Below are 18387 nucleotides of genomic sequence, written 5' to 3' on the forward strand. Positions count from 1 at the left end.
CAATCTGCAGTTGGTAATGTTCATTCCAAACTGCCTGCTTCTTGAAGACTGTCTGGTACTTTGGGTTAAACTGTAGTTCTCACTCCTGGGAATTTTTTTCATGACTGGATTCTAGCCCATGTTTCTTGCTGTAAGGACATTGCATGAAGGAGACTGGACCAAAAGTATCTAGACTAGAGGTGAAATTATTTCTCTTCCACTAGAAAATTGAATGCAACAGGTTTTCAAAAAATGGTGCCAAATTATCATAAAGGTGGAAAATGTGGAACTGGCTACTACAGGAGAGGTTGAGTCAAATACATTGTTTGAAGGGAGGCTGGATAATTATTTTTAAGTATTAACCATTGATGGTTTGTTTATTATGTGAGACTGAATCAGATGGGAGGAGGTTCACATGGAACAATAACAAGATATTCCAATCTCATCAATTCTATATTATAATTCATGGCCATGTACATTTAGAATTAGGCTTTTACAGCGCTGTCAAGTTTGCTTGAGTGTTGAAGGTGGTAAGCACCCTGAGTTTTTGCAGACAAGGCAGGGGGAGGAAGCTTGTTTATTGTTGTCATGATGTATATTGTCTTTCAAGAGGAACTTTGTGCAGCAAAGTCCAGGGTCAATCCCAGTGTTACCGCCCACCTGGCAGCTATCACCCCACCCCGAGCACCACTCACCCTCCCAATTACGACAGTTGAACCGCCTGCTGATGAATATCACCAGAACTCACAAACAGCGTTTCAGGATAAAGATTTGTAGTAGTGGGACTTTGTAAATTTGATACAAAAGTCCTTCTGGAGGTTATGGGTTGAAGCCATTTTCTTTGAGCATAATCTAAGTTAGCAACCTAATACAGAGGGAATATTGCATTGGTGTGGGTGCATGGATATTAATCGTGTTTAACTGGATGTAAAAGATCCCATGATGATACATGAAGAAGCGTGGTGAGTTTCCTAAAAGAGCTGGACTGTTGTCATTCCTCAAATAAACCAATCAGCATGGGTAGGCTGCTCACCATGTGTCTGCAGGATCTTGCTGACAGTGAATAGTGTGTTCACCAATACAATAAAAATGGTTATACTTGCCAATTAACAGTTCAAAGTGAAGAAAATATGCTCACTGAGATGCAATGCTATATAAATACAATTCTGACTGAAAATGTTAGCTGTTATGTAAGGTTAAATGTTAAATTTCTTCCTTCTGCTTGATACATTGCATTGAGTTAAACATTTCATCTTAAGTACGGCTCCCATTTTCCAACGATGGAAGATGGCCACATGTAGCACTAGTGGAGGCCTGGGCTTGAGCTTGAAATGTGGTGTCAAGTGCTTGATGAAGTGGTATCCCTCCTCACCAATGCGCCCTGTTTCCACCACATTCTCAGGCCAGGATAACCATCTCCTCTTTCATAGATTTTCCATGCCGCCAACCCTCTGTTGTAGCATCACTTCCACCTATTGCTACTTCCTTTACCTGACTTCCTTTATCTGGTCTTATAGCACCATCTCTTCTAGATCTGCTGTTTAAAAGCTGTGACATCTCCAGCATTTTCCATTTCTGTTGGAAGATTAACAAGTGGAAATGCTACCCATTTCTCTCTCAACTGATGCTGCTCCCTTACTTCTCTGATTGCACTTATGCACTTACTTATCTTGTTCCCTGTTCAATTCAGGGTTGGTGATCTTGGATCCAGAGGAGGTCACATACATTGAGACCCAAATAAAAGGGGTCATAGGTCGATCTGTGGTGTTGGAATGTGGCCAGTCCCTGCCCACCATTTACATCTGGGGCTTCACGAGACCCGGGTCCAGTGGTATTCGAGCGGTGCTGTACGATTACGGGATGGGTGCCAAACTGCAAAGAATGGCTTCCATGTTCGGTGAGGTGAAAGTTCTCTCCGACAGTGCGTCATTGGTCATAGACAATCTTCAGCTGGCAGCTGAGGGCCGCTTCACATGTCAGAGCTTATACGACACCAACGATGGAGCAAAACTCGTGTACGTCTTTGTGGATTTGTACGTTCTTGGTGAGTCTGAGATTTTAATCTGTGGGTTGTGTAATTCAAGTCCAGTGCAGTGTGCATGACTGGCATTGATTCGGTGTGCTTTTCTAAACAGGACCCAAATATCTGGATTAGAACCATAGAACATTACAGCACAGAAACCCTTCTTGGCTGTGCCGAACCATTTTTCTGCCTAGTCCCACTGACCTGCACCTGGCCCATATCCCTCCATATACCTCTCATCCATGTACCTGTCCAAGGTTTTCTTAAATGTTAAAATGTTAGACATGGCACAAAATGGGAATCATCATGACACCATTTGCAACATTTTGAAAAGATAGCTTATCAGTAATTCTCTCTGACAGTGATTTAGATGCCTTCAACAGGAATATTATACTATTTTCATTCGTGTCTAAATCTAGTCATGATCTGTGTGGTGGCCAGTGGAATTGCCCTAGATCAGAGGAGCAATACTGCATGCTAAAAGCAAATAAAAACTGGTAACATGGGAACTCTAAAATAACAACATTGGCCTTCTGAAGTAACAAAATCTGAAGAAACAACTTTGGCACATTGGACTTCATAAATCAGGGCATGGTGTACAGGAGTAGGGATGTTATGTTGAAGTTGTTTAAGACTTTGGTGAGGCCAAATTTAGAGTATTGTATGTACTTTTGGTCACCTACGTATCAATAAGCTTGAAAGAGTGCAGAGAAAATTTACAGGGATGCTACTGGGACTTCAAGACCTGAGTTACAGGGAAAGGTTGAATCAGTTTAGACTTTATTCCCTGGAGTGCAGAAGAATGAGGAGTGGTCTTATAGATGTATTTTAGAAGTAATTCTGTATTTCTGAGGGCATAGATAAGGTTAATGCAGATAGACGTTTCCCCTCAGATTAGGTGAGACTAGAATTAAAAGTCATAGGTTTAGGGTGAAGGGTGCAATAGTTAAGGGAACTGAGGGTATCAATTTGACTCTGAGGGTGGTGTGAGTGTGGATTGAGCTGTCAGCAGATGTGTTAGATGTGGGTTCAGTTGTAACATTTTAAAGAAGTTTGAATAGGTACACTGATGAGAGAGGAATGGAGGACTATTTTCCAGCTACAGGTAGCTTATCTAATACACGATTCCTACTTATCCTAATACACGATTCGGCCACGGAATCTTTTATAGAGTCATGGAGCACTACAGCATAGGAGCAGAGCAGAAAATATTCCCGATAGCCTGTTGACGTTGCAAGTAGCTGGCAGGCCAGGTAGCACCTGTGGAGGGCTAAAATGCTGGAGATACTCAGTAGATCAGGCTCAGTTCTGACGTAAGGTCATCAACCTGAAATATTAACTGTTTTGCCCCACAGGTGCTTCCTGACCTGCTAGCTATTTGAAATGTTGACAGTCTATGAACAATATTTTCTGTTCTAGGCCTCAACACCAGTCAATGCAGGCATCAGTCAGACACCCGATCTCACCAACTGGCCAGGGATGACAGATGAGATCAGGGGAGGGGAGGAGATGTGACTGGAGTGGTGGATGTTGGCAAATCCAGGCTGGTTGGAGCAAGCCATTTAATATGGACAAGCCTTGCCTTCCCCTGGCTCCACATTAAGTTGTTTTGTAAACATCAGCTGCAGCTTATTCAATGAGCGCTTGTAGACCTGGTTTCTTCAGGGTCCCAATTTGCACCTGGAATGTACAAATTGACAGCCATTGTCATTGTCATCACTGGGGCTCTCTACCATCAACATCCAGGGAGCGGGGAGGTCATAGTTCACATAAAACAAGTTTGGAGCTGGCTATCCTGAAAGTAATTCACTTCCTGACAGCCTTTTTACTATTTAAAACATACAAGTCACGAGCATGATGGAATAATCTCCACTTGCTTCGGTGTCACTCAATAATTTGGCACTATTAAGGAAAAACTTGTGGAGTTAGGGAATCTTGGACTTATCCAGCATGGAAACCAGTCGTTTGGCCCTAATTGTGCCTATCAACCACAGTGCCTATCTGAGCTAACCCCGTTTGCCTAAATTTGGCCCGTATCATTCTAAACAGTTCCTATCCATGCGCCTGTCTAAATATCTTTTATATACCATAATTGATGTCTGCTTCTACCACTTTCTCTGGCAGCTTATTCCATAAACTCACTGTCTATGTGAAAAACCTGCCCCTCTGTCCTGTTTAAAACTTTCCCCTCTCACCTCAGTTTTAGATTTTGCTGCTCTGGGGAGAAATACTGTGACCATTCACCTTATCTGTCCTCCTCATGATTTTATTTACCTCTTTTCCATTATCCTTCAGCTCCTACGTAGCAGAGAAAACATCTATTCTCTCCTTACAAGTCCAACCCAATCCCTGCAAAACCCTTGTGGATCTTTTCTGCACCTTTCTTGCTCCCTATAGCTAGGCAACCAAAAATGCGCAATATTCCAAATGACATCTCACAAACATCTTTACCGCTGTGACATGATATCCCAACTCATGTACTCAATGCCCTGACCATTGAAGGCGAGTGTGTCAAAAGCCTTCTTCACCACAATGTCTAATTGTGTCAGCACTTTCAATAAACAATGTAATTCTACCCTTAGTTCCCTCTGGTTGACAACACTCTCCAGCACCCTGTGAAGTTCAATTCCATTAGCCATCCCAATGCCTCATTTCTCAGTTGACCTAGATTCTATTGTAGTCTTACATAACCTTCAATACCCACTGTATCATAATTTTGGTGCTATTTGTAAACTTAGGAATTCTGATCCAATTCATTAGCATGCGAGGGGTGATTGATAAGTTTGTGGCCTAAGGTAGAAGGAGATGAGTTATTAACTTCAAACTTTCTGCATAATCACTCAGAGTTGACCTGCATGTGCATGTAAAAAGAGCTATATAACTCATCTCCTTCCACCTTAGGCCATGAACTTATCAATTACCCCTGCTGTGGACACTTTCTGGAGGTCCAAGATCCGTATGCTCCACGACCGCTGGACTAAGTGTGTAAATGTAGGAGGGGACTGTGTTGAAAAATAAATGTGCTAGGTTTTCTAAAATGGACTCCTTCTACCTTAGGCCATGAACTTATCAATCACCCCTCGTCGGTGTCAAACATCAGGGGACCCAGCACTGATCCTTGCAACTCACCACTGGTCACAGCCCTTCGCTATCACCCTTTGACTTGTACCACTAAAACAATTTTGTATCTAATTAACTAGCTCTTCCTGAATCCCATGGATCTAACCTTTCAGACCAATATCCCCATGAAGGGCCTTAACAAAGGCACACTCTCAGTGATTCAGGAACAGCTTCTTCCCCTCTGGCATCTGCATTCTGAATGGACACTGAACCCATGAACACTAAATCACAACTTTATTCACACTACTTATTTACTTTAACCATTATTTATTTATTTATTTAAATTTTACATTCATCCTACAGTGTGAGGGAGTACAGATTTTTGCGTTATGACAGCGTCACTATGTACAGACGTGAATTTTTGATTCTAATGGCTTGTAGAAAGAAGCTGTCCCGGAGCCTGTTGGTCCTGGCCTTAATGCTGTGGTACTGTTTGCCAGGCGGAAGCAGCTGGGACAGTTTATATTTGGGGTGACTAGTGTCCCCGATGATCTTCCAGGCCTTCTTTATGCAGCTGAAAATGTCCTCAGTGAAGGGAAGTTCACATCCACAGATGCGCTAGGCTTTCCGTACCACTCTCTGCAGTGCCGAGTGATCAAGGTTGGTGCAGTTCCCGTACCAGACGGTGATACAGCCAGTCAGGATGCTCTCAGTGGGGCCTCTGTAGAAGGTCATGAGGACTTGGGGGCCCGTGCCAAACTTCTTCAGTTGCCTGGGGTGGAAGAGATGTTGTTGTGCTTTTATTGTCACATAGTTAGTTACTTTATTTCTCACCCTAATTCACAGTTTTTATTACAATGTATAGCAATATATTGATGCCACATAACAACAAATTTCACGACATATGCCAGTGATATTAAACCCAATTCTGATTCTGATTGAAGTCCGTGTAGACAACATATACCACCCTGTCTTCATCAGTTATCTAGGTCACCTATTCAAAAAACTTGAATTAGTGAGACCTGATTTCCCACGTACAAAGCCATGCTGCCTATCCCTTTCCAAAGGCAGATAGATCCTGTCTGTTAGAATCCCCTGCAGTAACTTTCACACCACTGATGTTAGGCTCACTAGCCTGAAGTTCCCTGGTTTGTCCTTGCAGCCCTTCAGTCTTCCAGTGCTTCACTCATAACTAATAAAGATACTCTGCAGGAGGCAAGCAATTTTTTTCCTTGCCTTCCTATAAATGTTCCATATCTTCTGGGGCCCCAGGAATGTATCCACATTGCTACTTTCTTCCCTGAATTCCCAAGCTTCTATGATCTCTACAGTAACTACAGACAAAAGAGTTCTTTAAAGATCTCACCCATCCCTTATGTCTCCACACATAGATGACTGCACTGATCTTTCATTGGCTTTCCATCCATATCGCCAAACTTTCATTCCTTCTTAATAAATGAAGCATAAAATAGAACAGCAGTGAAATTATGAGCTTTTAATCACATCCTGAGTATGTCATACAATCCATTCATCATATTAAAGGGAGCCATTTGGAAGGGTGCAGAGGAGATCTATGAGGATTTTGCCATTTTTATCTATGAGGGAAAATCAGACAGGGCAGGGTTGTTTTCTTTACAACAAAGAAGCTGAAAAGACTTTTAACTCATTTAACTAAAATTATTATATGAGGAGCTGAGGGTGGAGCATGTAGGAAGGAGATATTTCCTTTAGGTGAAAGGTTAAAGACCATGGAAAAGAATAAATTGGTGGAACAAACAGAGGACGGTGAGGGGATTGAAGAAATATCTTTTCACTTAGAGAGTGAGGGGAGTCTGGAGCTTACTGTCTAAAAAGATGGTGGAAACAAAATCTCTCACAACATTTATGCTGCTGTGACAAAAATATTTCAGATGCTGGAATGTAGAGTAGAAACAGAGTGCAGGAAGATCAGCAGATATAGAGAAGAGAGGTGTAAGACTATGTTTTGGGTCGAGACTGCTGGGTCTGATCACCAGGTCCCGAATGTCGACATCACCTTTCACTTCCACAGATGCTGCTTGGCCCGCTGAGTTCCAGCAGCGTTCTGTTTAAGAAACGTCGGACATATACCTGAGGAACCATGTACTGCAGAGCTATGGAGCTGGTGGCATTAGGCTGGGTAGCTGTTGTAAGACTGGCTGAATGGCTCCCTGTTGCAATGACTGGTTTATTATTGACACATGTACTGAGATACAGTGAAAAGCTTTTGGTTGCATGCCATGCAGGCAAACCGTTCTGGACATCAAACATTGAGACGGTACAAAAAGAAAACAAACCATCCTAGTGTCACTGCAACATGTCACAAGGAGGGTTTGTTAAATAGAGGTGAAAACATTCAGTATATTTTGTTGGAGATAACCATGCTCCTTTTACTTCACAGTTCCAATTACCAACCCATCCATTCAGATGAGCACCTCGGCACCTGTTGAAGGGTCCACAGTTTCAATAGTGTGCTCTGTAGAGAATGGGACCGGGCCCTTGGAGTACATCTGGAACAGGCAGGAAACTCCGTCCAGGAGCCCTGTCAACATCTCCGAGACAACCAGCAGCCAGCTCAACCTCACCTCAGTAAACAGGAACCACACTGGCTGGTACACCTGCACCGCTAGGAACGAAGTGAATGAAGTCACCAGCAACCGGGTCTGGCTCGACGTGATCTGTGAGTCCCCATAAGTACTTGGAAACTTATGCGGTACAAGTGAAGAGTTTCTGGCTGTGCTGGAAGCAGAGTGATTCCAATTTTGGGGAAAATCTCACTCTAATATACAATGTGATTGGTTCCCACTGAGCACTCTATTCTTCCCATTAATCATCCAGCTCCTGTTGGTTTTCTTCTTTTTTCATTGTTTTTGACCATTATGCATGGGCTATATACAGCTTAGCTGGTGCTGTACAGCTCCCAATCAAAATACTTGAACGGAAAGTCAATGGTGACAGTTCACTGCAGTGAAATGCAGGACGGGAGAGTAGTGAACTGTGCTGGTCTACTAGAGATTCGCTCCTTTTACTTAAAGTATTGGGAAATACACGGTGTAAATACTTCTTTCTTAGTTTCATTATTGGAAGGTGGATGATCACAGAAACATTTCAAGCTTGACATTGCTGATTCACCTTTTAGAAGTTAATCATCTTTGTAATATCGACCAAAACTGCTGGAATAGGATAATGGGAATAAAGATGTAATGCCTCCAAGAAACAATCCCCTAGTGCACTTTTGATTGTTAGTTAACAGTTTAGATACTTGCAACACCAGCCATTTTCATCTTGGGTCTGTGTCCTGATTCAGCCCTGAACAAGAGCTCACAGAGTGCGCAAAAGAACCCTAAGGTGTGAGATTGGGGAACTCACCTGGAATAGCCCAATACCACCTTCAGCCCAACATCACCCCCAGTTTGCAGTTAGATAGCACTATCTGCCACAGATAAGATAGAGGAGCAGAATTAGGCCCTTTGTCCCATCGAGTCTGCTCTGTCATTTCATCATACAAACATAGAAGTATAGAAAACCTACAGTACAATACAGGCCCTTCGGCCCACAAAGCTGTGCCGAACATGTCCTTACCTCAGAAATTACCCATAGCCATGGGTTACCCATAGCCCTCTATTTTTCTGAGCTCCATGTCCCTCTCCAGGAGTCTCTTAAAAGACCCTATTGTATCCACCTCCACCACCATCACCAGCAGCCCATTCCACACACTCACCACTCTCTGCATAAAAAAACTTACCCCTGCCATCTTCCTTTGTACCTGCTTCCAAGCACCTTAAAACTGTGCCTTCTCGTGCCAGTCATTTCAGCCCTGGGAAAAAGCCTCAGACTATCCACACGATCAATGCCTCTCATCATCTTGTACACCTCTATCAGGTCACCTCTCATCCTCTATCACCCCAAAGGAAAAAAGGCCAAGTTCACTCAACCTATTCTCATAAGGCATGCTCCCCAATCCAGGCAACATCCTTGTAAATCTCCTCTGCAGCCTTTCTATGGTTTCTACATCCTTCCTGTAGTGAGGCGACCTGAACTGAGCACTGTACTCCAAGTGGGGTCTGACCAGGGTCGTCTATAGCTGCAACATTACCTCTCGGCTCCTAAACTCAATCCCACGATTGATGAAGGCCAATGCACCATATGCTTTCTTAACCAGAAAGTCAACCTGTGCAGCAGCTTTGAGTGTCCTATGGACTTGGACCCCAAGATCCCTCTGATCTTCCACACTGCCAAGAGTCTTACCGTTAATACTGTATTCTGCCATCATATTTATCCTACCAAAATGAAACACCTCACACTTATCTGGGTTGAACTCCATCTGCCACTTCTCAGCCCAGTTTTGCATCTTATCGACGTCCCACTGTAACCTATGACAGCCCTCCATACTATCCACAACACCCCCAACCTTTGTGTCATCAGCAAATTTACTAACCCATCCCTCCACTTCCTCATCCAGGTCATTTATAAAAATCACAAAGAGTAAGGGTCCCAGTACAGATCCCTGATACACACCACTGGTCAACGACCTCCATGCAGAACATGACCTGCCTACAACCACTCTTTGCCTTCTGTGGGCAAGCCAGTTCTAGATCCACAAAGCAATGTATCCTTGGATCCCATACCTCCTTACTTTCTCAATAAGCCTTGCATGGGGTACCTTATCAAATGCCTTGCTGAAATCCATATACACTACATCTACTGCTCTACCTTCATCAATGTGTTTAGTCACATCCTCAAAAAATTCAATCAGGCTCGTAAGGCACGACCTGCCTTTCACAAAGCCATACTGACTATTCCTAATCATATTAATGCCTCTCCAAATGTTCATAAATCCTGCCTCTCAGGATCTTCTCCATCAACTTACCAACCACTGAAGTAAGACTCACTGGTCTATAATTTCCTGGGCTATCTCTACTCCCTTTCTTGAATAAGGGAACAACATCCACAACCGTCCAATCCTCTGGAACCTTTCCCATCCCCATTGATGATACAAAGAGGCTCAGAAATCTCCTCCCTTACCTCCCACAGTAGCCTGTTGTATATCTTGTCCAGTCTCGGTGATTTTTCCAACTTGATGCTTTCCAAAAGCTCCAGCACATCCTCTTTCTTAATATCTACAGCTCAAGCTTTTCAGTCTGCTGTAAGTCATCCCTACAATCGCCAAGATACTTTTCTGTAGTGAATACAGGAGCAAAGTACTCATTATGTACCTCTGCTATCTCCTCCGGTTCCATACACCCTTTTCCACTGTCACACTTGATTTGTCCTATTCTCTCATGTCTTATCCTCTTGCTCTTCACATACTTGTAGAATACCTTGGGGTTTTCCTTAATCCTGTCCACCAAGGCCTTCTCATGGCCCCTTCTGGCTCTCCTAATTTCTTTCTTAAGCTCCTCCCTGCTAGCTTTATAATCTTCTAGATCTCTATCATTACCTAGTTTTTTGAACCTTTCGTAAGCTCTTCTTTTCTTCTTGACTAGATTTACAATAGCCTTTGTACACCATGGTTCCTGTACCTTACCATCCTTTCCCTGTCTCATTGGAACACACCTATGCAGAACACGCAAATATCCCCTGAAAATTTGCCACGTTTCTTCCATACATTTCCCTGAGAACATCTGTTCATGGCTGATACATTTCCCTCTCAGTCCCAATCTCCTGCCTTCTGTCCGTATCCCTTCATAATCAAGAATCTATCAACTTCTGCCTTAAGTATACCCAATGATATGGCCTCCTGTGGCAACAAATTCCACAGATTCACCACTCTCTGGTGAAAGAAATTCCTCTTTATCTCCATTCTAAATGGATGTCTCTCTATTCCTTTGCTCTTGGAGTCCCCCACCATAGGAAACATCCTCTCTGCATCCACTCTGTCGAGGCCTTCTAGCATTCAATAGGTTTCACTGAGATTCTGCCTCATTCTTCTGAGTTCCAGTGAGTTCAGGCCCAGCGCCATCAAGCACTCGTCATATGATAAGCCTCTCTATCCTGGAATCATTTCTGTGAACCTCCTCTGAACCCTCTCCAATGTCACCTCATCCTTTCTTAGATAAGGTGCCCAAAACTGATCACAATACTCCAAGTGAGGCCTCACCAGTGCTCTATAAAGCCTCAACATTATATCATTGCTTTTATATTCTAGTCCTCTCGAAATAAATGCTAACATTGCATTTGGCCTTCCTCACCACTGATGCAACCTGCAAATGAATGTTTCGGGAATCCTGCGCGAGGCCTCTGAAGTCCCTTTGCACCTCAGATTTTTTTTACTTTCTCTCCATTTAGAAAATAGTCTATGCTTTTAATTTTTTTTTACCAAAGTGCATGACCATACATTTCCCAACACTGAATTCCATCTGCCACTTCTTTGCTCATTCTCCTAATCTGCCCAAGTCCTTCCAAAGCCTCTCTTCTTCCTTAACACTACCTGCCCCTCCAACTATCTTCATATCGAATGTAAACTTTGCCACAAAGCCACCAATTCCATCATCCAAATCATTGGCATATAATGTGAAAAGAAGTGGTCCCAATACAGACCCTATTGGAACATCACTAGTCACTGGCAGCCAACCAGAAAGTGCTCTCTTTATTCCCATTCTTTTCGTCCTGCCAATCAGCCAATCTTCTATCCATGCAGGTATCTTTCCTGTAATTCCATGGGCTCTTAACTTGTTAAACAGCCTCATGTGTGGCACCTTGTCAAAGGCCTTCTGAAAATCCAAGTACACAACATCCACCAATTCTCCTTTGTCTACCTTGCTTGTTACTTCTTCAAAGAATTTCAACAGATTTGTCAGTCAAGATTTTCTCTTGAGGAAACCATGCTAACTTTGGCCCAATTTATCATGTGCCTCCAAGTACCACAAAACTATACACTTAACAATTGACTCCAACATCTTCTCAAACACTGAGGTCAGACTAACTAGCCTGTAATCTCCTTTCTTCTGCTCCTCTCCCTTCTTAAAAAATGGAGTGACATTTGCAACTTTTTAGTCCACTAGAACCATGCTAGAATCCATTGATTATTGAAAGATCATTACTAATGCCTCCCCAATCTCTTCAGTCACCTCTTTCAGAACCCTGGAGTGTACACCATCTGGTCCAGGTGACTTATCTACCTTCAGACCTTTCAAATTCGCAAGCACCTTCTCCCTGGTAATGGCAACTTCAACAACCTCTGCCCCATGACACCTGGAACTCCTGGCATACGGCTAGTGTCTTCCACAGTGAAGACTGATGCAAACTACTTATTTTCATTGTAGAACACCCAATCCAGAACAGCCGATCACCTAGTGGGCTCTGCCATGAGCTGCTCTAAAAAGCTATCTTGTAGGCATTCTATAAATTCCCCCTCTTGGGATCCAGCACCAACCTAATTTTCCCGATGTACCTGCATATTGAAACCCCCTATGACTATTGTAATGTTGCCCTTTTGACAAGCCTTTTCTATCTCCTGTTATAAATTTTTAGCCCACATTCTGCCTACTGTTTGGAAGTCTGTATATAACTTCCACCAGGGTCTTTTTACCCTTGCAGTTTCTTAGCTCTACCCACAAGGATTCTACACCTTCCAATCCCATGTCACCTCTTTCCAACGATTTAATTTTTTTACCAACAGAGCCACGCCATCCCCTCTGCCTACCTGCCTGTCATTTCAGTACAGTGTGTTTCCTTGGATGTTAAGCTCCCAGCTCCTTTCTTTCAGGAACGTTTCAGTGATGCCTACAATGTCATACATGCCAATCTGCAACTGTGCTACAAATTCATCTACCCCACTTCGTATACTGCACGCATTCAAATATACCACCTTCAGTCCTGTATTCATCACCCTTTTTGGTTTTGTCCACCCTTTACATTGCAACTCATTCTGTTGACTTCAATTTTGTCCTATCATCAGCCTCTCCTTCCTCACAGTCTCACTTCACATTGCCTCTGCTGGTATACCAACTACCCCAGCCTCAGCACTATCATTCCAGTTATTATTTCCCTGCCAAATTAGCTTAAACTATCCTGAACAGCTCTAGCAAACCTGTCCGCAAGGATATTGGTCCCCCTCGGGTTCAGATGTAACCCGTCCCTTTTGTACAGGTCGTACCTTCCCTAGAACTGATCCCCATTTCCAGAAATCTGAACCCCTGCCCCCTGCACCAGTTCCTCAGCCATGTATTCATCTGCCAAATCATCCTATTCTCATCCTCACTAGAGCATGGCACAGGCAGCAATCTAGAGATTACTACCCTTGCGGTCCAGATTTTCAGCTTTCTACCTAGCTCCCTAAATTCTCTCTTCAGGACCTCATCGTCTTTCCTATCTATGGTCATTGGTACCAATATGTAGCAAGAGTTCTGCTCACTAAGAATGCCATGGATCTGATCCAATATCCCTGACCCTGGCACCTGAGAGGCAATATACGATCCAGTGTCTCTATCGAGCCCAAAGAATCTCACCTTTGTTCCTCTGACTAGGGAATCTCTCATCAACACTGCAGACCTCTTCACCTCTCTGCTCTTCTGAGCCACAGCACCAGACTCAGTGCCAGAGACCCAGTCGCTGTAGCTCCCCCTCGATAGGTTGTCCCTCCTCAGCAGAATCCAAAATGACTGAGGGGAACAGCCACGGGGTACTCTGCACTGGCTGCCCATTTCCCTTCCTTCTCCTGACAGTCCACCTGCAACCCAGGGGTGATTACCTCCCCGTACCTCCTATCAATTGCTTCCTCAGTCTCCAGTAGCTCCAGCTCCTTGACATGCTCTCTGAACAGCTGCAGCTCGGTGTATCTGTTGCAGATGTGGTTATCTGGGAGGCTAAATGTCTCCCAGAATTCCTACATCACACAGATAGAACAAAATACTGCCCTTGGAGCTATTCTTCCCGTACAAACAGTGCCCTAACAGATGAGGAATGAAAAATAAAGAAACAGAAAAAGAGACTCACCAGATACTTACCTCAACCAAGCCTGATGAGCCAAAGCCCCTTCAACACTGGCCCCTCACATAATGGCCACTCCCACAGACCCTGCCTTTTTTTTATTCGTCCTTTCTAATGAATCCCATTCACGGATTGGTCACAGTCTAACTTTGAAAACTGTCGCAAAGCGCCACTTTTTAAAATCTTCAGCTGTGTACCTCAGTGAAATCGCCGCCTGGTGCTTCTGCTCACGGATTGGTTGCAGTCCAACTCTGAAAACTGTCGCAAAGCGCTGCTTTTTAAAATCTTCAGCTGCGTACTTCAGTGAAATCGCCACTTCTTCTCATGTTCCCAATCACTGATTGGGCGCAGTCCAACTCCAAAAATTGCCGCGAAGCACTGCCTTTTTACCATCTTCAGCCATGTACCTAAGAGAAATTTCTGCTTCTTCCGTGCTCCTGCTCACTGATTGGACACAGTCCAACTCTGCGCCCAATCAGATATGGACGAAATGTTACTCTGTAAGATGTGTAAGTTCTGATTCCTAAAGCACAGTTAAGGTGTAGTTTGGGTGGTACTTTAACCAGAATATAATGTTTACAATGACTAGTTCCCAGAGTTCTTTTAACATAGAGCTTTAGTATTGAGCAGAATTGTTCTGTCTGATTATTGGGCTGTTCGCTATCACGAGATCTCAGACTTCAACACCAGTGTGACCATAGGTGTAGAAATCTGAAATGTCCTGAAGGCCTCATTTAAAAAATTATTTCAAGATACAGCGTGATACAGGCCCTTCCGGCCCCCTGAGCCGCACTGCCCAACAACCCACCAATTTAACCCCGAGCCTAATCGCAGGATAATTTACAATGACCAATTAACCTACTAACTGGTACGTCTTTGGACTGTGGGAGGAAACTGGAGCACCCGGAGGAAACCCATGCGCACATGGGATTAAAGTACAAACCTTCTTACAGAGGACGCTGGAATTGAACTCTGACAGTCCAAGCATTGTGCTAACCACTAAGCTACCAGACCACCAACTCTGTTGTTGAGCTGTTTGGTGAAGGAGTGACTCACTGATCAGAGGGTGCAAATCTAATTTGCATCCAATACTATTGGGATGCATTGGGCCAGACACCTCTATTTATTTGAATGTGGGAAAAAAGTAAAAGCTGATTTTAGCTTATTTTACTTGACTATAAATCTCAAATGAATTTTAGTATACTATAAATGAATCTTAAGGTAGAATATGGTGATTATAGATATACTTTAATAATAAACTTACTTTGAACTTTGAACTGTATTGTTATTGGTTTATTATTATCATGTGTAGACATAAAGTATATCTTGTGTCGCGTGCTTTTGTCTTGTATGCCACCCAGGCAGATCGTGTAATAAACAATTATATTAAGGTGGTAAAAAAGAAAATCAGAATGCTGAATATGGTGTAGCTGCCGAGAAAGTGCAGCACAGGTGGATAAATGACATGCAAAGTAGATATATATGGTGCAATGTTTTTAATTAGTGTTCTTGTGTTTAATTGTTTAGTTATTTTTAATTTGGTAGGGGATTTGTATTGTTTAAATTATTGAATTCAGTTTGAATGGCCCCCTCTGCTTCCGGAGAAAGGGCGTGTTTGCACATGGGCAGGGAACCCACGAAGCGAGCTGGGGCCGGGGACGCACCTTGAATGATCCATTTCATTATCTACAGCAATTCAGGTTTTAATGGCAGAAATAAAGGGTGTCCTGCTCCAGAAATACGGGCGCGGGTGTCCCATCGCAGCACTGAGGGCACAGCGCATTCAGATGGTATGGTAAGCAGGCCACGTCAGCTTTCCCATTTGGAATTAAACGATTCCATTATCGGAAAGCATTGTGGAACAGAGAGAGGTAAGGGTGCGAGTATGTGGTTCCTGAAAGTGGTAGGCAAGTTAATAGAGTGGTGAAGAGAATATTTTGCATGCAGGTTTTCATCAGCCAGGGCACTGAGTACAGAGGGTGGTGTGTCATGTTACAAATATAAAGCTCATCAGTTAGACTACATTTGGAGCATTGTACGCAATTCTGGTCTCCCACCGTAAGGAAGAATGTCCTTAAACTGGAAAGGGTACAAAAAACATTTGTAAGGATGTTACCAGATTGAAATGTTTGAGGTATCAATATGGACTTCTTTAGCTAGAGGGTGGTGAATCTGTGGAAGTCATTGCCACAGATAGCTGTGGAGGTCAAGTCATTGGATATATTTAAAGTGGAGGTTGATATATTCTTAATTAATAAGGGGTCAAAAGTTACAGGTAGAAGGCAGGAGAGTGGGGTTGAGAAGGATAATAAATCAGCCATTATGCATGTTAGAGCAGACTTGATGGGCCGAATGGCCTAATTCTGCTCCTATGTCTTATGGTCTAATAAGAAAAGGCTGGATGGGCAGTGACATATTTTTCCTGGAGCATAGGACGCTGAGGAGTGTCCTTCTAGAGGCATTTAAGATCATGAGGGGTATAAGGCAGATGTTCACAATCTTTTTCCCAGGTTTGGGAGGTTGAAAGCAAGAGCACATAGATTTAAGGTGAGAGGGGAAGGATATAAAAGGGACATGAGGGGCAACTTTTTCACACAGAGTATGGTGGAAATCTACAACTCTAAAGCATAGGTTTCACCTCAATGGCAACAAGATTATCGTCATTGTCTCCTGAGTGTAAGGGAGAATGTTATTTGCATGATGCCATATTTTCCACTCTAGTGGTTCCTCCTTGGCTGGGAAGCACTGTGGTCGTCCTGTAGGCATGTAAAGCTATTGGGCCAATTCCACAACCTTGGCTCTTGGTTGACAAGAATCAGTGCCAGGAAAATAATTATCATTTGACTGTAAGCAGCTCTGTTGTCAATATCTAGTACTGATTAATAATTCATCAATATGTAGTTCCTGAATTGAAGGTGCTCCACCCTGTTGTTTTCCAGATGGTCCCGACCAACCAGCCATCAACATAACTCCCTACTCTCTCAACTCAGTGGGTTACTCAGCCATTGAACAGGACACCATCTCTATGACCTGTTCAGCCTCTTCCAATCCACCCAGCCAGTACATCTGGTTTCACAACAACTCTCAGATCTACGCCGGGCAGCAGTTCATCATTGAGAGAATTTCCCGAAGTCAGACAGGAACTTACATGTGCCTTGCTCACAACACAGTCCTCAACACCAGAACTAAGACTACCATCGTGCTCACTGTCTACTGTGAGTAGAATTTAATCTCAAATGATTTGATTTCAAAGAATCTTCTGTATTTTAAGCTAAAACTGGAAAAAGAACCTGCAGATGTTGGAAATCTGAAACAAGGTAGAAAATTCTGGCAAAACTCAGCAAGTCAGGATCTATCTGTGAGAGTCCACCCAGCTGAAACATTGACCATGCTTCCTTCTCCACAGATGCTGCCTGACCTGCTGAGTGAAATGCTTTCAGCATTTTCTGCTTTATTTCAACTCTCTTTTTCTGAACACAGTAATCTTAGAAAAACTGAGATTTTTTTTTTGGCAAACTTTAAGATTATGGATGAAATGAAGACCTTTTAAACCTCTGTGGTGAGATTAATAAAATATTGAAGTGCAAGCATGTATTGTAATTTCCTGCATTAATTCTTAACACAATGATAGAGACAGTTAACAGAACAGGGTGCCATGGTAGTGTAGCAATTAGCATGATGCTATTACAGCTTGGGGTGTCAGAGCTTGGATTTCGAAGTTCAATTTCAGCATCCTCTTTAAGAAGCTTGTATGTTCCTTCCCGTGAGTGTGTGGATTTTTTCCAGGTGCTCTGGTTTCTTCCCACAGTACAAAGATGTACCAGATAGGAGGCTAATTGGTCATTGTGAATTGTCCTGTGATTAGGCTAGTGTTAAATAAGCGGGTTTCTTGGCAGTGCAGCTCATTGGGCCGTAAGGGAATGTTCTGCACTGTACCCCTAAATAAATAAATAAATAAATTGTGATACCTTCTCATTTTGTGGGCACAATTCAGGGCAAACACAGGTTGATTGAATTATAGTGTTGGGAAAAGAATATTATTTTCTATGAAACCCGCTGATATTATTCTCAACTAATTGTCTATCATGCAAGTTTCATTAAAGAATTGTGTAACATCATTCTCAGAATGTACAGGAAATGGAAACTGAAGTCGAGCATTAATGATGTATTCATGAAGCTCCATCATTCTAACTAAGATCAGCTGGTATAGCTTCAGGTAAAGCCAGCTCCAGTTGGCTCAAGTAACAGAAGACAATTAGAGGGTCCTCATACTTTATGATCTAACACAGAAAATCCATTATTCTATCCACATTTTTAGCAAATTGAGTTTGTTACTTACAATCTGTTGAGGCATTGAAGATAGGTTTAGTATATTC

At 42.9% G+C, this 18387-nt stretch overlaps 1 protein-coding gene across 1 annotated transcript in view; it reads left to right on the forward strand.

Annotated features, from left to right (window-relative positions):
• The first annotated feature begins 211 nt into the window (after nt 1-211).
• Nucleotides 212-18387, forward strand: part of LOC132385058 (V-set and immunoglobulin domain-containing protein 10-like 2) — a 55016-nt gene continuing 36840 nt past the window's right edge. The window contains exons 1-4 of the mRNA XM_059956759.1: nt 212-286; nt 1696-2023; nt 7482-7760; nt 16951-17226. Of these exons, the coding sequence (XP_059812742.1) occupies nt 212-286; nt 1696-2023; nt 7482-7760; nt 16951-17226 (958 nt within the window). The remainder of the gene's footprint in view (nt 287-1695; nt 2024-7481; nt 7761-16950; nt 17227-18387) is intronic.

This window comes from Hypanus sabinus, chromosome X2 (assembly GCF_030144855.1).
Source record: "Hypanus sabinus isolate sHypSab1 chromosome X2, sHypSab1.hap1, whole genome shotgun sequence".
NCBI classification, from domain to species: domain Eukaryota; kingdom Metazoa; phylum Chordata; class Chondrichthyes; order Myliobatiformes; family Dasyatidae; genus Hypanus; species Hypanus sabinus.